This window comes from Pongo abelii, chromosome 16 (genome assembly GCF_028885655.2).
Source record: "Pongo abelii isolate AG06213 chromosome 16, NHGRI_mPonAbe1-v2.0_pri, whole genome shotgun sequence".
NCBI classification, from domain to species: domain Eukaryota; kingdom Metazoa; phylum Chordata; class Mammalia; order Primates; family Hominidae; genus Pongo; species Pongo abelii.
In genome coordinates, this window is record NC_072001.2 from 37,812,970 (window position 1) to 37,827,332 (window position 14,363).

General features: G+C 39.5%; 1 protein-coding gene across 1 annotated transcript; it reads right to left on the reverse strand.

The window, feature by feature from the left end:
- Positions 1-726: 726 nt before the first annotated feature.
- ZNF770 (zinc finger protein 770) lies at positions 727-12,357 on the reverse strand. Its single transcript, XM_002825265.5, has 3 exons — positions 10,501-12,357; positions 9,943-10,059; positions 727-5,869 (listed from the first exon to the last, which is right to left on the reverse strand). Exon 3 carries the CDS (start codon positions 5,811-5,813, stop codon positions 3,738-3,740), a length of 2,076 nt encoding a protein of 691 aa, XP_002825311.1. The 5' UTR covers positions 5,814-5,869; positions 9,943-10,059; positions 10,501-12,357; the 3' UTR covers positions 727-3,737.
- Between the last annotated feature and the right edge of the window lie 2,006 nt (positions 12,358-14,363).

The following is a 14,363-nucleotide window of genomic DNA, read 5'->3' on the forward strand; positions in this document are numbered from 1 at the left end:
TGAACAGATTGTGAGTCTGTTTCTAATTTAAGTTGACACAAGATAGACACGATGGAAAGCAAAAAGAATAACAATACTAGTATGTATTGGAGAAACCAATTCTATGTAATTTTTTTTAAAGAGATGATCTTGCTCTGTCACCCAGGCGTGGAAGGCTGGAGTGCAGGGACATGATCATAGCTCACTTCAACTTCCAATTCATGGGCTCAAGCGATCCTCCCGCCTCTGTGTTCTGAGAGCAGCTGAGACCACAGGTGTGTGCCACCACCTCACCTGGCTTAAAAAAAATTTTTTTTTTAGAGACAGGGGTCTTGCTTTGTTGACTGTCTCAAACTCCTGGCTTCAAGCAATCCTCCCACCTCGGCCTCCCAAAGTGCTGTGATTACAGGCTTGAGCCACTGTGCCCGGCTCCTAATTCTGTATTTCTTTAGTACAAATCTGAAGAGAAAGGCCAAAAAGGAGGATAAACAGATAAATAGGTAGATCATACAACACACAATGGAGTTAACATATTCTTTTGTAGGCGACAGGGAGCTGTCAAAGGATTTTTTTTTCCACAGAAGGGAACAGCATGGAAATGTAACATGAACAAGAGGGTAAATGATCAAATATCCATGTAAATTTGGTGTAGAAGGTAGACTGGAGTGGACCTACAAAAGTATCCAACAATCAGTACCTTGGCTCCAATATTTTGTAATTCCCCCCCCCCGAAAAAAAAGGCCAAACTGTGTAACTTGAAACTTTATTTTTAAAGTATTCTGAAAAATTTTCAAGAATTTTAACCACCACCTACTTCCCTTAAACACACACACATTTTTATCTTACAATTATAACCCCTATTGCAGTACAAAACAAGAAACAATAATTCTAAGTTAGCCAGCCAATCAAACTACTTCAGTAAATGATCATACTACAGCCTGGAATCTCTCAAGCAAAAAATTCTTCTAGTTCTCTTTAAAGATATTTATCGTTTATTTTTTCATGAAACCAAAGTAATTGATTCAACAATACTAGCAGTTCTAGCATGCAACAAACCATCTACTATCTAATGTTTAATCTTCTTAACATGTATATTTTCATTCCTATAAAGTTTCCATAAGAAGCTTGCAATGACAATAAAGGTAAATAAGTACAGTTGTCCCTTGGTATCCATGGGGTATTGGTTCCTGGACCATCCCCCCAACCCACAGATACCAAAAATCCAAGTATACTCAAGTCCCTTACATAAATGACATATTTGTATATAACCAACGCACATCCTCCTGTATACTTTATCCCTAGACTAATACCTAATGCAATGTAAATGCTATTTAAATAACTGCTATACTGTATTTTTATTTGTATTATTTTTATATTATTTTTTCTAATATTTTTGATCTGCAATTGGTTTAATCCACAGATGCAGAGTACATGGATACAGAGGGCCAACTGTGTTTTGTTACAGGTACTTCAAATAGCACTACAGTACATCTTTGACAAAATTTTTACAATATTCCAACTTTCAATATGAAACAGCTTAAAAAGGCATGGGTCAAAAATAAAGTATAGTAGTATCACGCAAATAAAGTCTCATAATCATACAAGCACAACACAGTTAGGACTCTCCCTGTTTAGGCTGGGAAAAACATTATATAAAACATTTTCTTCAAATAAAATTACATAAATTGCTCAGAAAAATGCCAAAATCAGTAATTTCAAACATATTAAGGAGAAAACCTTGAACACTATTGGAAAATATAAACTAGTTATTCCTTGCTTTTGTGTAACAGATGAGTTCTTGAAAAGTTTTGTGTAAAGCAAATTCTGTAAACCATTATCTTGCTTGCACTGGAGGAACATATCTCAAGGAAACCTAAGAGAGTGTTCTTTAAAGCATGTGATTCTCCTGTTTTTGCTGGATGTCTGTATCTACATAATAAACAGACACACTTCTACATCACTGGGTATTTTACTCAGACTGTCATGTTTCATCTCTGTAAATTAAACCCAAGTTACTTAAAAATCACCTGTGGTAAAAGAAGCAAGCAGATCACCCCCACTTATTATCCCTCCCGCCTCCCCACCGTCAAAAGAAAGTTCTCAAATTATGATGCAAAACTTACAATTGTTCATTTATCCACATTCTCAATAGAGGATTTTCCACTATATTTAAGTATGGTAGGATAATTACCCACCTGTTCCTCTTTTCAGCTTAGAAACATAACGGTTCATTCCTTTTATTGCTAGAGAATGTCATTCCTGAAGATTTTATAAACAAAGGCAAATGTGAAGGACAATTTGTCATTATGAAATAAGTCCTTTGTAGTAAAGAATATTTTCCAAATCATAACAGTTCTATTTGGAATGATACCCACAACTCTACAAGCATCTTATCCCTCTACAGGAATGACTACCTTACTAATTAAAATAAAAATTTAACAAGGATCAAAATGAAATTCTTTAGCAATAGACTCTTGCAAAAATAAAAACTAAAACTAGACCTAGTCATTGCCATTTGATCAAACTTAGAACAGCCTTAAATAACAGAACCACTCCATTAAAGAGGCATTAAAAAGAAAAGTTTACTAAAATAAATGTAAGTCTTATGGAGATGAAGATCTCTAGAATAGTCTTAAGTCTATGACTACTGCTATCATTAACGAGCAAATAAATGACTTGAAATTATTCCTCTGAAAAGATAAAACTCATACATATGAAAAAGACTATGGCACTTAGAAAATATTCCTGGTAAGTAAACATGGTAAATATAGGTACATCCTAGCCTCTTGCCTACTTTTAAATTATTTTGAGAAAGATAGCACTAGCTGGAAGAAAAAAAAAAATCCTTATCACCTGAAGGTGAAATTACCACAGTCCTAAAAATAAATAGCTTTGAAAAGACCATTGGGTGCGGTGGCTCACGCCTGTAATCCCAGCACTTCGGGAGGCCGAGGCGGACGAATCACGAGGTCAAGAGATCGAGACCATCCTGGCCAACTTGGTGAAACCCCGTCTCTACTAAAAATACAAAAATTAGCCCGGCGTGATGGCAGGCACCTGTAATCCCAGCTACTCAGGAGGCTGAGGCAGGAGAATCGCTGGAATCCGGGATGCGGAAGTTGCAGTGAGCCTAGAGGGCGCCACTGCACTCTAGCCTGGCGAAAGAGTGAGACTATCTCAAAAAAAAAAGACCAGTGAAAATACTATAATTTTCTCATCTATTTTCACCTTTAGTGTCTCTGTAGTTTTTTAAATTTACAAAAAAAAAAAAAAATTCCCAATGCAATTGGAGTCACATGTGGACAAAATTATGCTTTCATATGAAATGTAAAATAAATCAAATATAACAGGGCTATGTGCTGCAGCTAAAAGCCAAGTTTTGCCTCTCAGTCTTTTGAGTATATCTAAAAAGAGATGGCATGTCTTAAGGAATAATTCCTTTAAAAAATGAATGAGGCTAAATTATTTGTACAGCCATCATGGATTTATATTTTTCAATACAGCCAAAGCATATGTTTACAATATTAAAATGCCTACTTTATAGCATCAAATCATGTTCTTGCCTCTAAAAATTAACTTGGCTGTTTCTAAAACATTGTATTAATTTTCTGTATTCTACCTCCTTACTACGCAGGACAAGCAAATGCCTGTGAAACCATTCAATTTAATGCAGGCCTTTCAATAAAAACGCATTTTAAATAATACAGGCTTTAAAAATAAGATCACCAGAGACCACAATTGTTAGTGGTTGCGACAATTTACATAACCGAATCTAAGGCAACCACTTTCCCTTGTGGTCGTTCTTTAAAGTGAGTAAGTTGATGTCTCTTCCAGTGAGGAGCCTGTCTGAATGTTTTGCCACAAACTGAGCATTCAAATGGTTTCTGCCCTGCATGAATTAGGTAGTGTCTTTCCAGTTTAGATGGAGATCGGAAACTTTTAGCACAAACACTGCATCGGTACAGGAAGACATCATTTTTCTCCTGATGCTCTGAATAACTGCAAAAAGGATTGCTTTGCTCTGATTCCAAAAGTACATTAGGAAGACAGGGTTGCCCGGTGCTACCAGGAATAAAATCCTGTGACTCTGCCTTAACTCCTGACATTTGATCTGACTCTGAGACCTCGTATTTTTGAACACCAGGAGCCTGACATTGTTGAGAAGCATTATAGTTAACATTATTATCTGGATGATTAGAAAGATTGTTGAAGTTTCCAAATTCTACTTGGCAAAGAGATGCATAAGGACTCTTTTCATTATGAGTCTGTTCATGTCTTTTTAAGTGAGCTGACTGTCTAAAAGATTTCCCACAAATATTACAGCCAAAGGGCCTCTGTCCAGTATGAATTAAATAGTGTCTTTTTAGTTTGGATATAGAAGGAAATACCTTCTCACATTTGTCACAAGGACATATCTTATGTCTAGTACGTATGTTTTCCCTTGGAACTGAAAAACCACACTGAAGTACCTCACAGTTATTAAAGAATTCCTCACCTGATGAACCACAGATTGACAAGTCTTTCTTATTCACTGAATTGTCAATGCTTAATATGTTTTCTGTTGTAAGGATGCCTTTCAAATTTTTTCCCATATTTTGCCAAGAAAATGGCAAAGTCAATGTTTTCTTCTTTCTATTGCCAGTTGTTTTATATGTTCCATGTTTGCCAAGAGAACTCACAAATGTTCTCTGGGTTTGTTCAGAGCTCTGCTCACCAGAAATAAGATCATAATTTCTCAAGAAACTCTTTTTAAATACTTTTTTCTCAGATTGAAAGTTATCTAATTTTTTACTCCTAGCACGTTTAAGCTTGGCCAAGATTTTTTTAACAATGGTTTTATAGTTGTAGCTTCTTTTGAACCTGCTTGGAATTTTGCCACCTCTAGCAGGAAAACAGCTGTGTTCATTGAGAATCTGCTCTGATTCAAAACACTTTTCACACTTTGGACATTGAAAAGGGACAATATAAATTGAGTGGACATCGAGTGGATTATTTTCCTCAGATTCACCAATCTCACCATTTTCAAAACCACCCTGATTTGCATTTAACTTATTAGGCATGGGGCAAGATTCTGTACGCCTCTTCTTTAATAAAAGAGCCCGAAAAGCCTTATTCCTAGTATGGATTTGTTTATGCTTCAGAAGTTTGCTTTGAATCTTAAATCCTTTTTGACAAAAACAACATTGAAAAGGTCTTTCTTCTGAATGTGTAAGTTGGTGGATTTTTAAGTGAGTTGACTGTCGAAAAGATTTAGTACACAAGACACATTTAAAAGGCCTCTGACCAGTATGAATAAGTACATGCCTATCAAGTTTTGACTGTGATGGAAACATCTTGCCACAGATTGTACATGCATGAATATTCTTTCTTCTTTTCATGCTATACATGGGATCGGACTTAGAGCACGGGTGTAATGCCCATCTTTCCTCTGTGGTAAAAGTATTATACACTCCATACATTGACTTTTCTTGCTTGGCCTCCAGCAATCTTCTGACCTGTTTAACATTATTCTGATAGGTTTCATTGTGAAGTTGTTGGTGCTTCACAAATGTCTTCAGATTTTTAAAGTGGCGCTGACAAATACTACATTTAAAAGGCAGACTATGAGTTAGTTGATGCCTCTCCAAATGAACTAGTTGTCTAAAGGTTTTATGACACACATCACATTCAAATGGCTTTTGGCCAGTATGAATGAGATAGTGCCTAGCTAATTTTGATGGTGTTTCAAAGTGCTTAAAGCAAATATTGCAAACATATGGCCTGTTTCTAGGTAGTTTGTTGGCTACCACACACTGTTGAATCTTTAGCATTTTTAAATTGTTTTCAGCCATCATATTCTTCAATGATATACTCTGATGAGCTCCATACTGTTCTTAAATTCCACAGATGTCTAAAAATTAAAGGAAAAAAAGTATTAATTTTAAATTTATTCATTCATATGAAAAGTAACTTAAGTTGTTCTTTGGCTGAAGATATTAAAGGCAAAGGAGAATGTGGACTTAGTGTTTACAAGTTAATAATCATTTTAAGTAATACTTTAGAATAATAATACTAATTTTATACATACAGAGATATGGGTCTTTAAAAGAAATATCTAAAAATCAATACAATTTTAAGCTATTTTTCTAATTGAGATGCTACATTAAATGAGGACTAGGCTGAATTTCTTAACATGAAATAGATAATTTAATTCCAATTTTCCTATTTCATTATTAGGTAGATTTGCCAGTATTTAGTTGCCATCATTTTAAAAAATGGGCTAGAAAGGTAACAAATTAAAACATGATACTAAAAATAAGATATACTTGCATTCAATTATAGCACATTGTAAATATGCTCTTAGAACAGAACATTTCACTTATCATAGTTGGATTTCTTAGCCACAAATTTAACATGACTTATTCTCAATTACTTCTTTAGACCAACAAGGACAGTGTGGACTAGGAGAAAATTCACAGAAGACCTGGGTTCTAGTCCTGGATTTGCCACTATATGATCTTGGTGGTAGGAAGAAGGAAATACAGAGTTCTTATCTGTAAAATGGGGAAAAGGTCTCCTGGATTGTCTACCACCACATGCTGTTGTCAAAAATCAATGGAGATAATGCACATGAATGTGCTAAAAAACAGTGAAGCAATACATAAATCTAAGGAACTATTTGGCTCAATGCTAATCAAATTTTAAAATGTTATCCTTATCGTCTTAGTAACATTTTTAAGCGTTTCTCAATAAGAGATAAACCCACTGACTAAATTAACAGGTTTTAAAAATTTCTCGCCCGGCGCCGTGGCTCACGCCTGTAATCCCACACTTTGGGAGGCTGAGGCTGGTGGATCACCTGAGGTCAGGAATTTTGAGACCAGCCTGGCCAACATGGTGAAACCCCGTCTCTAGTAATAACACAAAAATTAGCCGGGTGTGGTAGTGCACACCTGTAATCCCAGCTACTCAGGAGGCTGAGGCAGGAGAATCACTTGAAACCAGGAGGCAAAGGTTACAGTGAGCCGAGATCGTGCCATTGCAACCCAGCCTGGGTGAGAATCCGTGTCAAAAAAAAAAAAATTCTCCTTTTCACTTTGTTGTGAAATTCCCAAAAGACAAGCATAGAGGTAATAAGATCGACAAACTGGTTACTTATATAGTTATCTATGACTAAGTAATTGAAAGTTGAGTGTGCTTTGCCCATCAGGCAATATAGTAAAAGGGTCATTTTGGTCTTAAGCATTAATATAAAGATTTAAAAAACTGGCCCAGTGCAGTGGCTCACACCTGTAATCCCAGCACTTTGGGAGGCCGAGGCAGGGAGATCACATGAGGCCAGGAGTTTAAGACCTGCCTGAACAACGTGGCGAAACCCTGTCTCGACTAAAAATACAAAAATTAGCCAGGCGTGGTAGTGCACATCTGTTAATTCCAGCTACTTGGGAGGCTGCAGCACGAGAATTGCTTGAACCGGGGAGGCGGAGGTTGCACTAAGCCAAGATTGCACCACTGCACTCCAGCTTGGGCAACAGAGTGAGACTCTGTCTCAAAAAAAAAAAAAAAAAAAAAAAAAAAAATTTAGCAAGCACTTTCATAACTATCTTATACTCTATCTTCTATCAGAGAAGCCAATTTTCTTTTCATTATTACTTTACTATGGCATTGCCCTTAAATAAAGGAGTCAGATTTTTTCAAAAAAAAATTAAAAGCTGTGCTAGCTCTTTCAATATAATGTATCTTCTAGATCAGAGAGTTCTAAAGTCTGGAGTTCTTTTGTCAGCTGATCTGGCAAACATCCAACAAATACAGTGTTACTATTTTCTCCTAGAAGATACCTTCAACCCCAAATCACAAACATACCCACTGTGGTTCTTTAGCAATATGAATCAGAAACAGAAAAAAAAAAATTACTTAACAAATATCTTTAGTTACTTTATCACAGTGTTTTTCAAACTGCAGGATATTACTCATTAATGGATTGTGAATTCAACTTAGCAGATCATGATCAGCACTTTGTTATTTAAAATAAGAGCGGAGGCTGGCATAGTGGCTCATGCCTGTAATCCCAGCACTTTGTGAGGCCGAGGCGGGGATCACCTGAGGTCAGGAATTCGAGGCCAGCCTGGCCAACATGGTGAAACCCTGTCTCTACTAAAAATACAAAAATCAGCTGAGTGTGGTGGTACATGCCTGTAATCTCAGCTACTTGGGAGGCTGAGTCAGGAGAATTGCTTGAACCCAGGAGACAGAGGTTGCAGTGAGCCACCAAGATCGCACCACTGCACTCCAGCCTGGGAGACAGAGCAAGACTCTCAAAAAAAATTTAAAAATAAATAAATAAATAAAAATAGGGGACAAATAATAGTAGAATGTATCAGACTGCATACTATAATAGCAAGGATAAATATTGTTTTGTGAAACTTCTGTAGGAAGAAGTAAAAAAGTTTATGAAAGCTGCTCTTAACATGACTCTTCATACTAGACAAAGGAACCTACAACAAATCAACCACTTTATTCAAAGTGGCCAAGTGATCTATTAAGGTGAGAAAGATAGGGGCCCATAGTATGAGACAAGATTACTAAAGAAAGCAAGTGTCTGGTTTTCTTCACTTGACCCATATTATTTCAAAATATTTATTTTAAATAAAAATCATCTAATTACAGGCCAAATGGAAAATGCCACATAAATCCATGCAAAATAAAATAATCTGACTGTAGCCAGTATAGTAGTAAAATATATCATATAACCCAGATATCAATGTTAACCAACAATCAACTCTTGGTGCTATGAATATGCATTTTCAGTAGCTTGAATTAGAGAAATTACAGGTGAACAAGCTCCAAAATCTCTAAACATGCCGATACAGAGCAACAGTCATGATAATTAAAATTAAGTCATGAATCCAGTGAACTGCAAAGAACTTGGCAGCAATTAGGTGCCAAGGCAGTCAATCAGGACAATGAGTCAAACCAAAAGTAATCAAGCCTTTATTCATTCACTGTGACACTGCAAGCAAGTGGTAAAAAGAGGCACTGGCTCCCCAGTGGTCTACTAAATACAAGGACACTGGGTGAGGGTCAGTTGATGCAGTGCATATGAGGTAATCCTCTCACTGAAAGGAGCCCCTAACAGAAATCTCCCGCCTCTTATGGAACTTTAGAATAGGAAAGGGAGGGGAAGGTACTAGGAGTGAAAGAAGCTGGGTCAAAAATGGAGAAAAGTGTCTTAGCCATGGTCCTTCCTAGGAGGGCCTCCAAATGGAGGTACCCCGGCTAGGAAAGAAGTTATGGGATTTGCATATCTAGCAGGAGGGGCAGGGCGAGTCCTTGACTGCAACCCCCTCCAGAAAACTGCAATGCACTGGCCCATATCGAGTATGGTGTGGGAGGGCAGCTTGGCCCTTGAGGCCAGTCAGGCAAAGCCTGGTAATTGTCCAATGTCAGGACTGAATGATCACACAGAGGATTTTGGTATAGAACCAGATTCAATTCCTTTTGTATGTTTCTTCTTCCCTTTAATAAATGCTTTCGTGGAACACGCCTAAAAGAAAAAATCACACACCACAACCACCTCTGATTAAAACAGGGATTGGCTACCTACAGCTCCTGTACCAAAAAGGAGCTATCGTTAATCATCCATTGTTAGCACTAAGATTGGATAACTGTTGTCACTTGCCTCCCACCACGTGGAAAAGCACTTACTGGGAGCCCTAGATTGTTAGAACCATTAGTGGCAAGTGGTGATCGTATCTCCTGTTTATGAGAGTCAGGTTAGGGATCCTCACCTCACGCACTCATGGAGCTCCAAATCCCATTTCAACCGATTTTTTTTTTTTGTTAACATAAAAATAAAAAAGACTGTAATTTTTCTTATCTTAAACTGAAATAAAAGAATAGTAAATCTGCTTAGTAGTTCAATCCAGAATTTATCCTGACAAGAAGATACTCTATGTGAAGACTGTAAAAACTGTAAAAACTGACCTCAGTAATATCCAATGTTGCCTCAAGGCTGAAAGCCTGTTGATTTTCTTGTCTTGACTAGTACCATTAAAACGATGTGAGGATTTCACGAAAGTAAGCGAACAAGAAATGAAAGACCTAAGAGAAACACACACAACTTTCAGTTGGGGAATAACCTCCGGCGGCTGCTTCTGCCCCACTCGCCCCGGGCCCATTCGCTTGGCCTTGAACCCTCACCTCTCCCTCCCAGTGGACTACACTGGACAAAGGACACTGACACACAGTCCTCGTTCTAAGGGCCCACAACCAATAATAAGCACGTAATGGTCGAGCCGAGTCCAGAAACCACAAAATCCCACGCCAGGAAAGGAAGGGCAAGGGTAAAAACTGCTTTGGCTGCAGCCAAGTTGAAAACGCCATATGTAATACAACCCACAGCAAGAAAAAAAAAAATCCCTTTACGCCTTCCTCTCAAATTTCTGCTCCGCGTGAGACGCACTCAATAGGTGGGGAAGTGAGAAAGCAAAAGGAGCTCAGGAACTGAGGTTGTGGAGCCCCCGTTCTTGGGTCCCCAGGCACCTTGGCGGTATTGAGGCAGGTCCGACGCTCCCTGGGGGTCGCGCCACTTCTCAGTCGGGTTTCTAAAGTCCTCCTCACGCATCTGGAGCTGGCGAGGGCGCGGGAGGCACGCACCTCAGGCCCAGGTGCCGCGAAGGCAACGCGCGCACGTCCGCAGGGCCGGCGCGGCAACGGGCTGAGCGCGCAGGCGCGGCGCTCTGGCGCGCCCAGGGACACGGTCCGGCTGGAAACAAGCTCCCCCCAATTTCAGGGCCGTTGTCGCCTCCGCGCGGCCCGCCGGCCCCGCGGGGACTGGGACTCTAGAGACGCGCCGCCAACCCCGCCGCCATTCACCCTGTCATTGCGGGGGAGAGAATAGAATAAAGACGCGTACATTTTCCATCTCACCTCTAAACCTCGGTTAGGAAAACGCGGTAGCCCGGACTAGTGGGTTCAAGGGCCGACTGGAAAAGGGCGAGTCAGCGTTCAAAGCCGATTCGGGGCAGCCCTCTCTAACGCAGAGGGCCGGGGATAAGAAGACGACAATGTATTAGGGGCCCTCCGGGCTAGGACTGCCCTCACCACTTTGTACACTGCCAAAGTAAATATAACGTAGAGGTCAAGCGCAGGCGCTTTGTGGGCAGACATGACTGAGCTCCATTCGCGGCGACTCTAATGGCATGCCAGCTGCGGACCTCATTAGCCCCGCCTCAGTCATTCAGTATGTTTTGGTTGTCTACAGTGTACGAAGCCCTGTTCTCACAATTAGATAAAATGAGTGTGAAGTGCTCAACATAATTCCTAGTGTAATAGGCCTTCAAAGAACTATTATCGTTATTAATCACTCATATTGAATACAACTTTATGAAATGATAGGATCCCATTTTAAGATGAGGAAAATGAGGCTATCAGAGACGTTAAGGAACTTAATGTCACACAGTTAATAAACGATAGAGGTGCGATTTGAACACAGGTTGTCTGATACCAGACCTGCATTTATAACTGCTACTTCCCAAGTTATAGATATTTCAGCATTTTATGTAGTCACAGTTGAAGACCAAATATATAGTTACAGACTAAGGTGGCACGTTATTACTGAATAAGATGCTAAGGTATCTACTAAAGATTTTAAGTGCAAAAGGCATTAGAGAAGAATTTATTGTGGATTTTTTGCAGGTTCTGATTGTAGTTGTATCACCTTGAGAAAGGAGGAAATGAAAGCAGATTATCAGGCATACTTTTTAACTCTAAGCAACTTTTTGCATTACTTTCTGAGGACCATCAACAACAAAAATCAATGGTTTCTAATGTTAATATATTTTCCACTACCAAAAAAATAAAAGCAGTTGAGCCAACAAAAAGTCTCTGTTTGGGATGTGTTAGCATGAGGAAATGGCGAATAGGAAATGAGCTTTTGCTTCTCATGTAGGAACCCTGAAGGAATCAGATTTGGGAGGGGTTGAAGTCGGCTTCCAACAGAAGCAGGGGTGGAGAAGGGAAAGGAAAGACTTCTGGTGTCCTAAATGCTAATCCCAAAGTGGAGATGGTGTTTGTCCGGATAACCCTTGTAAATCTGCTCCATGCTGCAGCTATTCCTGGGAAACTTAGCTCAGACAAATAATGCAAACAATTGCATCCATCATCAGCCACATCAGCCTTAGGAGATACATCCATATCATGAGAAAACACTACCTGAAATTGGGGACCACTGGAGGGTGAGATTCGTTCTTTATCCATTACCTGCAAAACAAATTGGCCTTTGCATGGAGAGTCTGAATAGAGTGTGAAAGCAGTTAGGACGTGAATAGGCTATTCTCCAAGGCCACATGCACCATGTCATAACCTCCCCCATTTACCCTGAGAGCTATCTCAGGAGCCTTCTGGAAAAAAAGAGAAATTAACATGAATAAGAGTAATCAAGGAAGATTTCATTGAATATGTGAAATTTGAACTAGCAGTAGTGGGTAGACTATGAATAAATAAAAAATGTGGGGGCAGGACAGAGCATGGTAGGGCAGAGGTGGCAGGGTGAAGAAAAGATAGTATGAGAATGAAAAATAAAAGGGGTGCATGATATATGTTTGAGTTAGTATCTTAATGCTGCAGCTTACTAGTTAAAATAACTAGTTATTTAACCGGGCGCAGTGGCTCACACCTGTAATCCCAGCACTTAGGGAGGCCTAGGCGGGTAGATCATGAAGTCAGGAGTTCGAGACCAGCCTGGCCAACATTGTGAAACCCTGTCTCTACTAAAAATAGAAAAATTACCCGGGAGTGGTGGCACGTGCCTGTAGTCCCAGCTACTCAGGAGGCTGAGGTGGGAGGATTGCTTTAGCCCAGGAGGTCAAGGCTGCAGTGAGCCATGTTCATGCCACTGCACTCTAGCCTGGATGACAGAGCAAGACTCTGTCTTAAATAAATAAGTAATAATAAAAATAGAAAAGATGTGCCACTGCACTCTAGCCTGGATGACAGAGCAAGACTCTGTCTTAAATAAATAAGTAATAATAAAAATAGAAAAGATGTGCCACTGCACTCTAGCCTGGGCGACAGAGCGAGACTCTGTCTCAAAAAAAAAAAAAGAAGAAAAGAAACGACATATCATGTACCAAGCTCTAAATATTCACTTCTAATTATATAAAGATGAAGCAGTTAGGCCCTGAACCTTAAATTAGTTTCTAGCCCAGAGGGGAAAATAACATACAAACAAGTATTAACACAATATGATAAGAGCAGATATATATAGGAGGAAAGAACATCTAAATCTGCCTGGGAGTTCCAGGTGCCGATGGTCCCTGAGCTGCAGCTTCAATCAGCCATCTATCCATCCATCCATTCTGCATATATTAAGCACTTGCTGTGTATCAAATCCTGTTCTAGGCAAGGCGGATAGAGTGGCAGACAAAAAGTCAAAAATCCATGTCTTCATAGATTTTATATTCTACTGAGGGAGACAGACAACAAATCAAATAAGTTAAAATATATAATATGTTAAATATTAGTAAGAACTGAGGAGAAAAAGCACAGAAGAGGGCTGTGAAGATTTGGGGGTGTGGGTGGGGATGCTGGCATTTTAGTAGATGGCCAGAGATGGCCTTAATGAGAAGTTCTGTGATTTTTTTTTAATACAGAGTCTTGTTCTGTCACTCAGGCTGCAGTGCATTGGCACGATCTCAGCTCACTGCAACCTCTGCATTCAAGTGATGCTCCTGCCTCAGCCTCCCAAGTAGCTGGGACTATAGGTGCCTGCCGTCATGCCCGGCTAATTTTCGCATTTTTAGTATTTCGCATTTTTAGCACCATGTTGGCCAGGCTGGTCTTGAGCTCCTGATCTCAGGTGATTCGCCCACCTCGGCCTCCCAAAGTGCTGGGATTACAGGCGTGAGCCACTGCACTCAGCCTAGTTCTGTGATTTTTGAATTGAAACCTGGTGGAAATGAGAGACTGTCTTGCCCATGGGAGACAGTAGGAGGCAGGGAGAAAAATGAGTAGCAACTTGCTTAGTGGACAAGGGAGTGTGCTTTTGGAGGAGGGTGGGGAAAGGAAAGATAGGCAGAGAATATTCCAACCACAAAAGACACAGAGTGAGAAAAGGCATGGCAAACAGGAAATACAAGTAGTTGCTGGAGTGTGAAGTACAGGTTGGGAAAAGGGGAGTGGCAGGAGAGTCACTCATGCAGGAAATAATTTGGAGCACCTACTGCTCACCAGGTTCTTAACAAGAAGCTCAGAAAGTTGTTATATGCAAATGTTTTCTTTTTAAAAATTTTCTTCTTCTTCTTTTATCCAAATAATTGTACTTGATTCTCTAGTTTCTCTTCAGATCCTATAAATCTTTCATCTTTTACCAAAATAATTGTACTTGAAAGGAGTCCATAATTTTA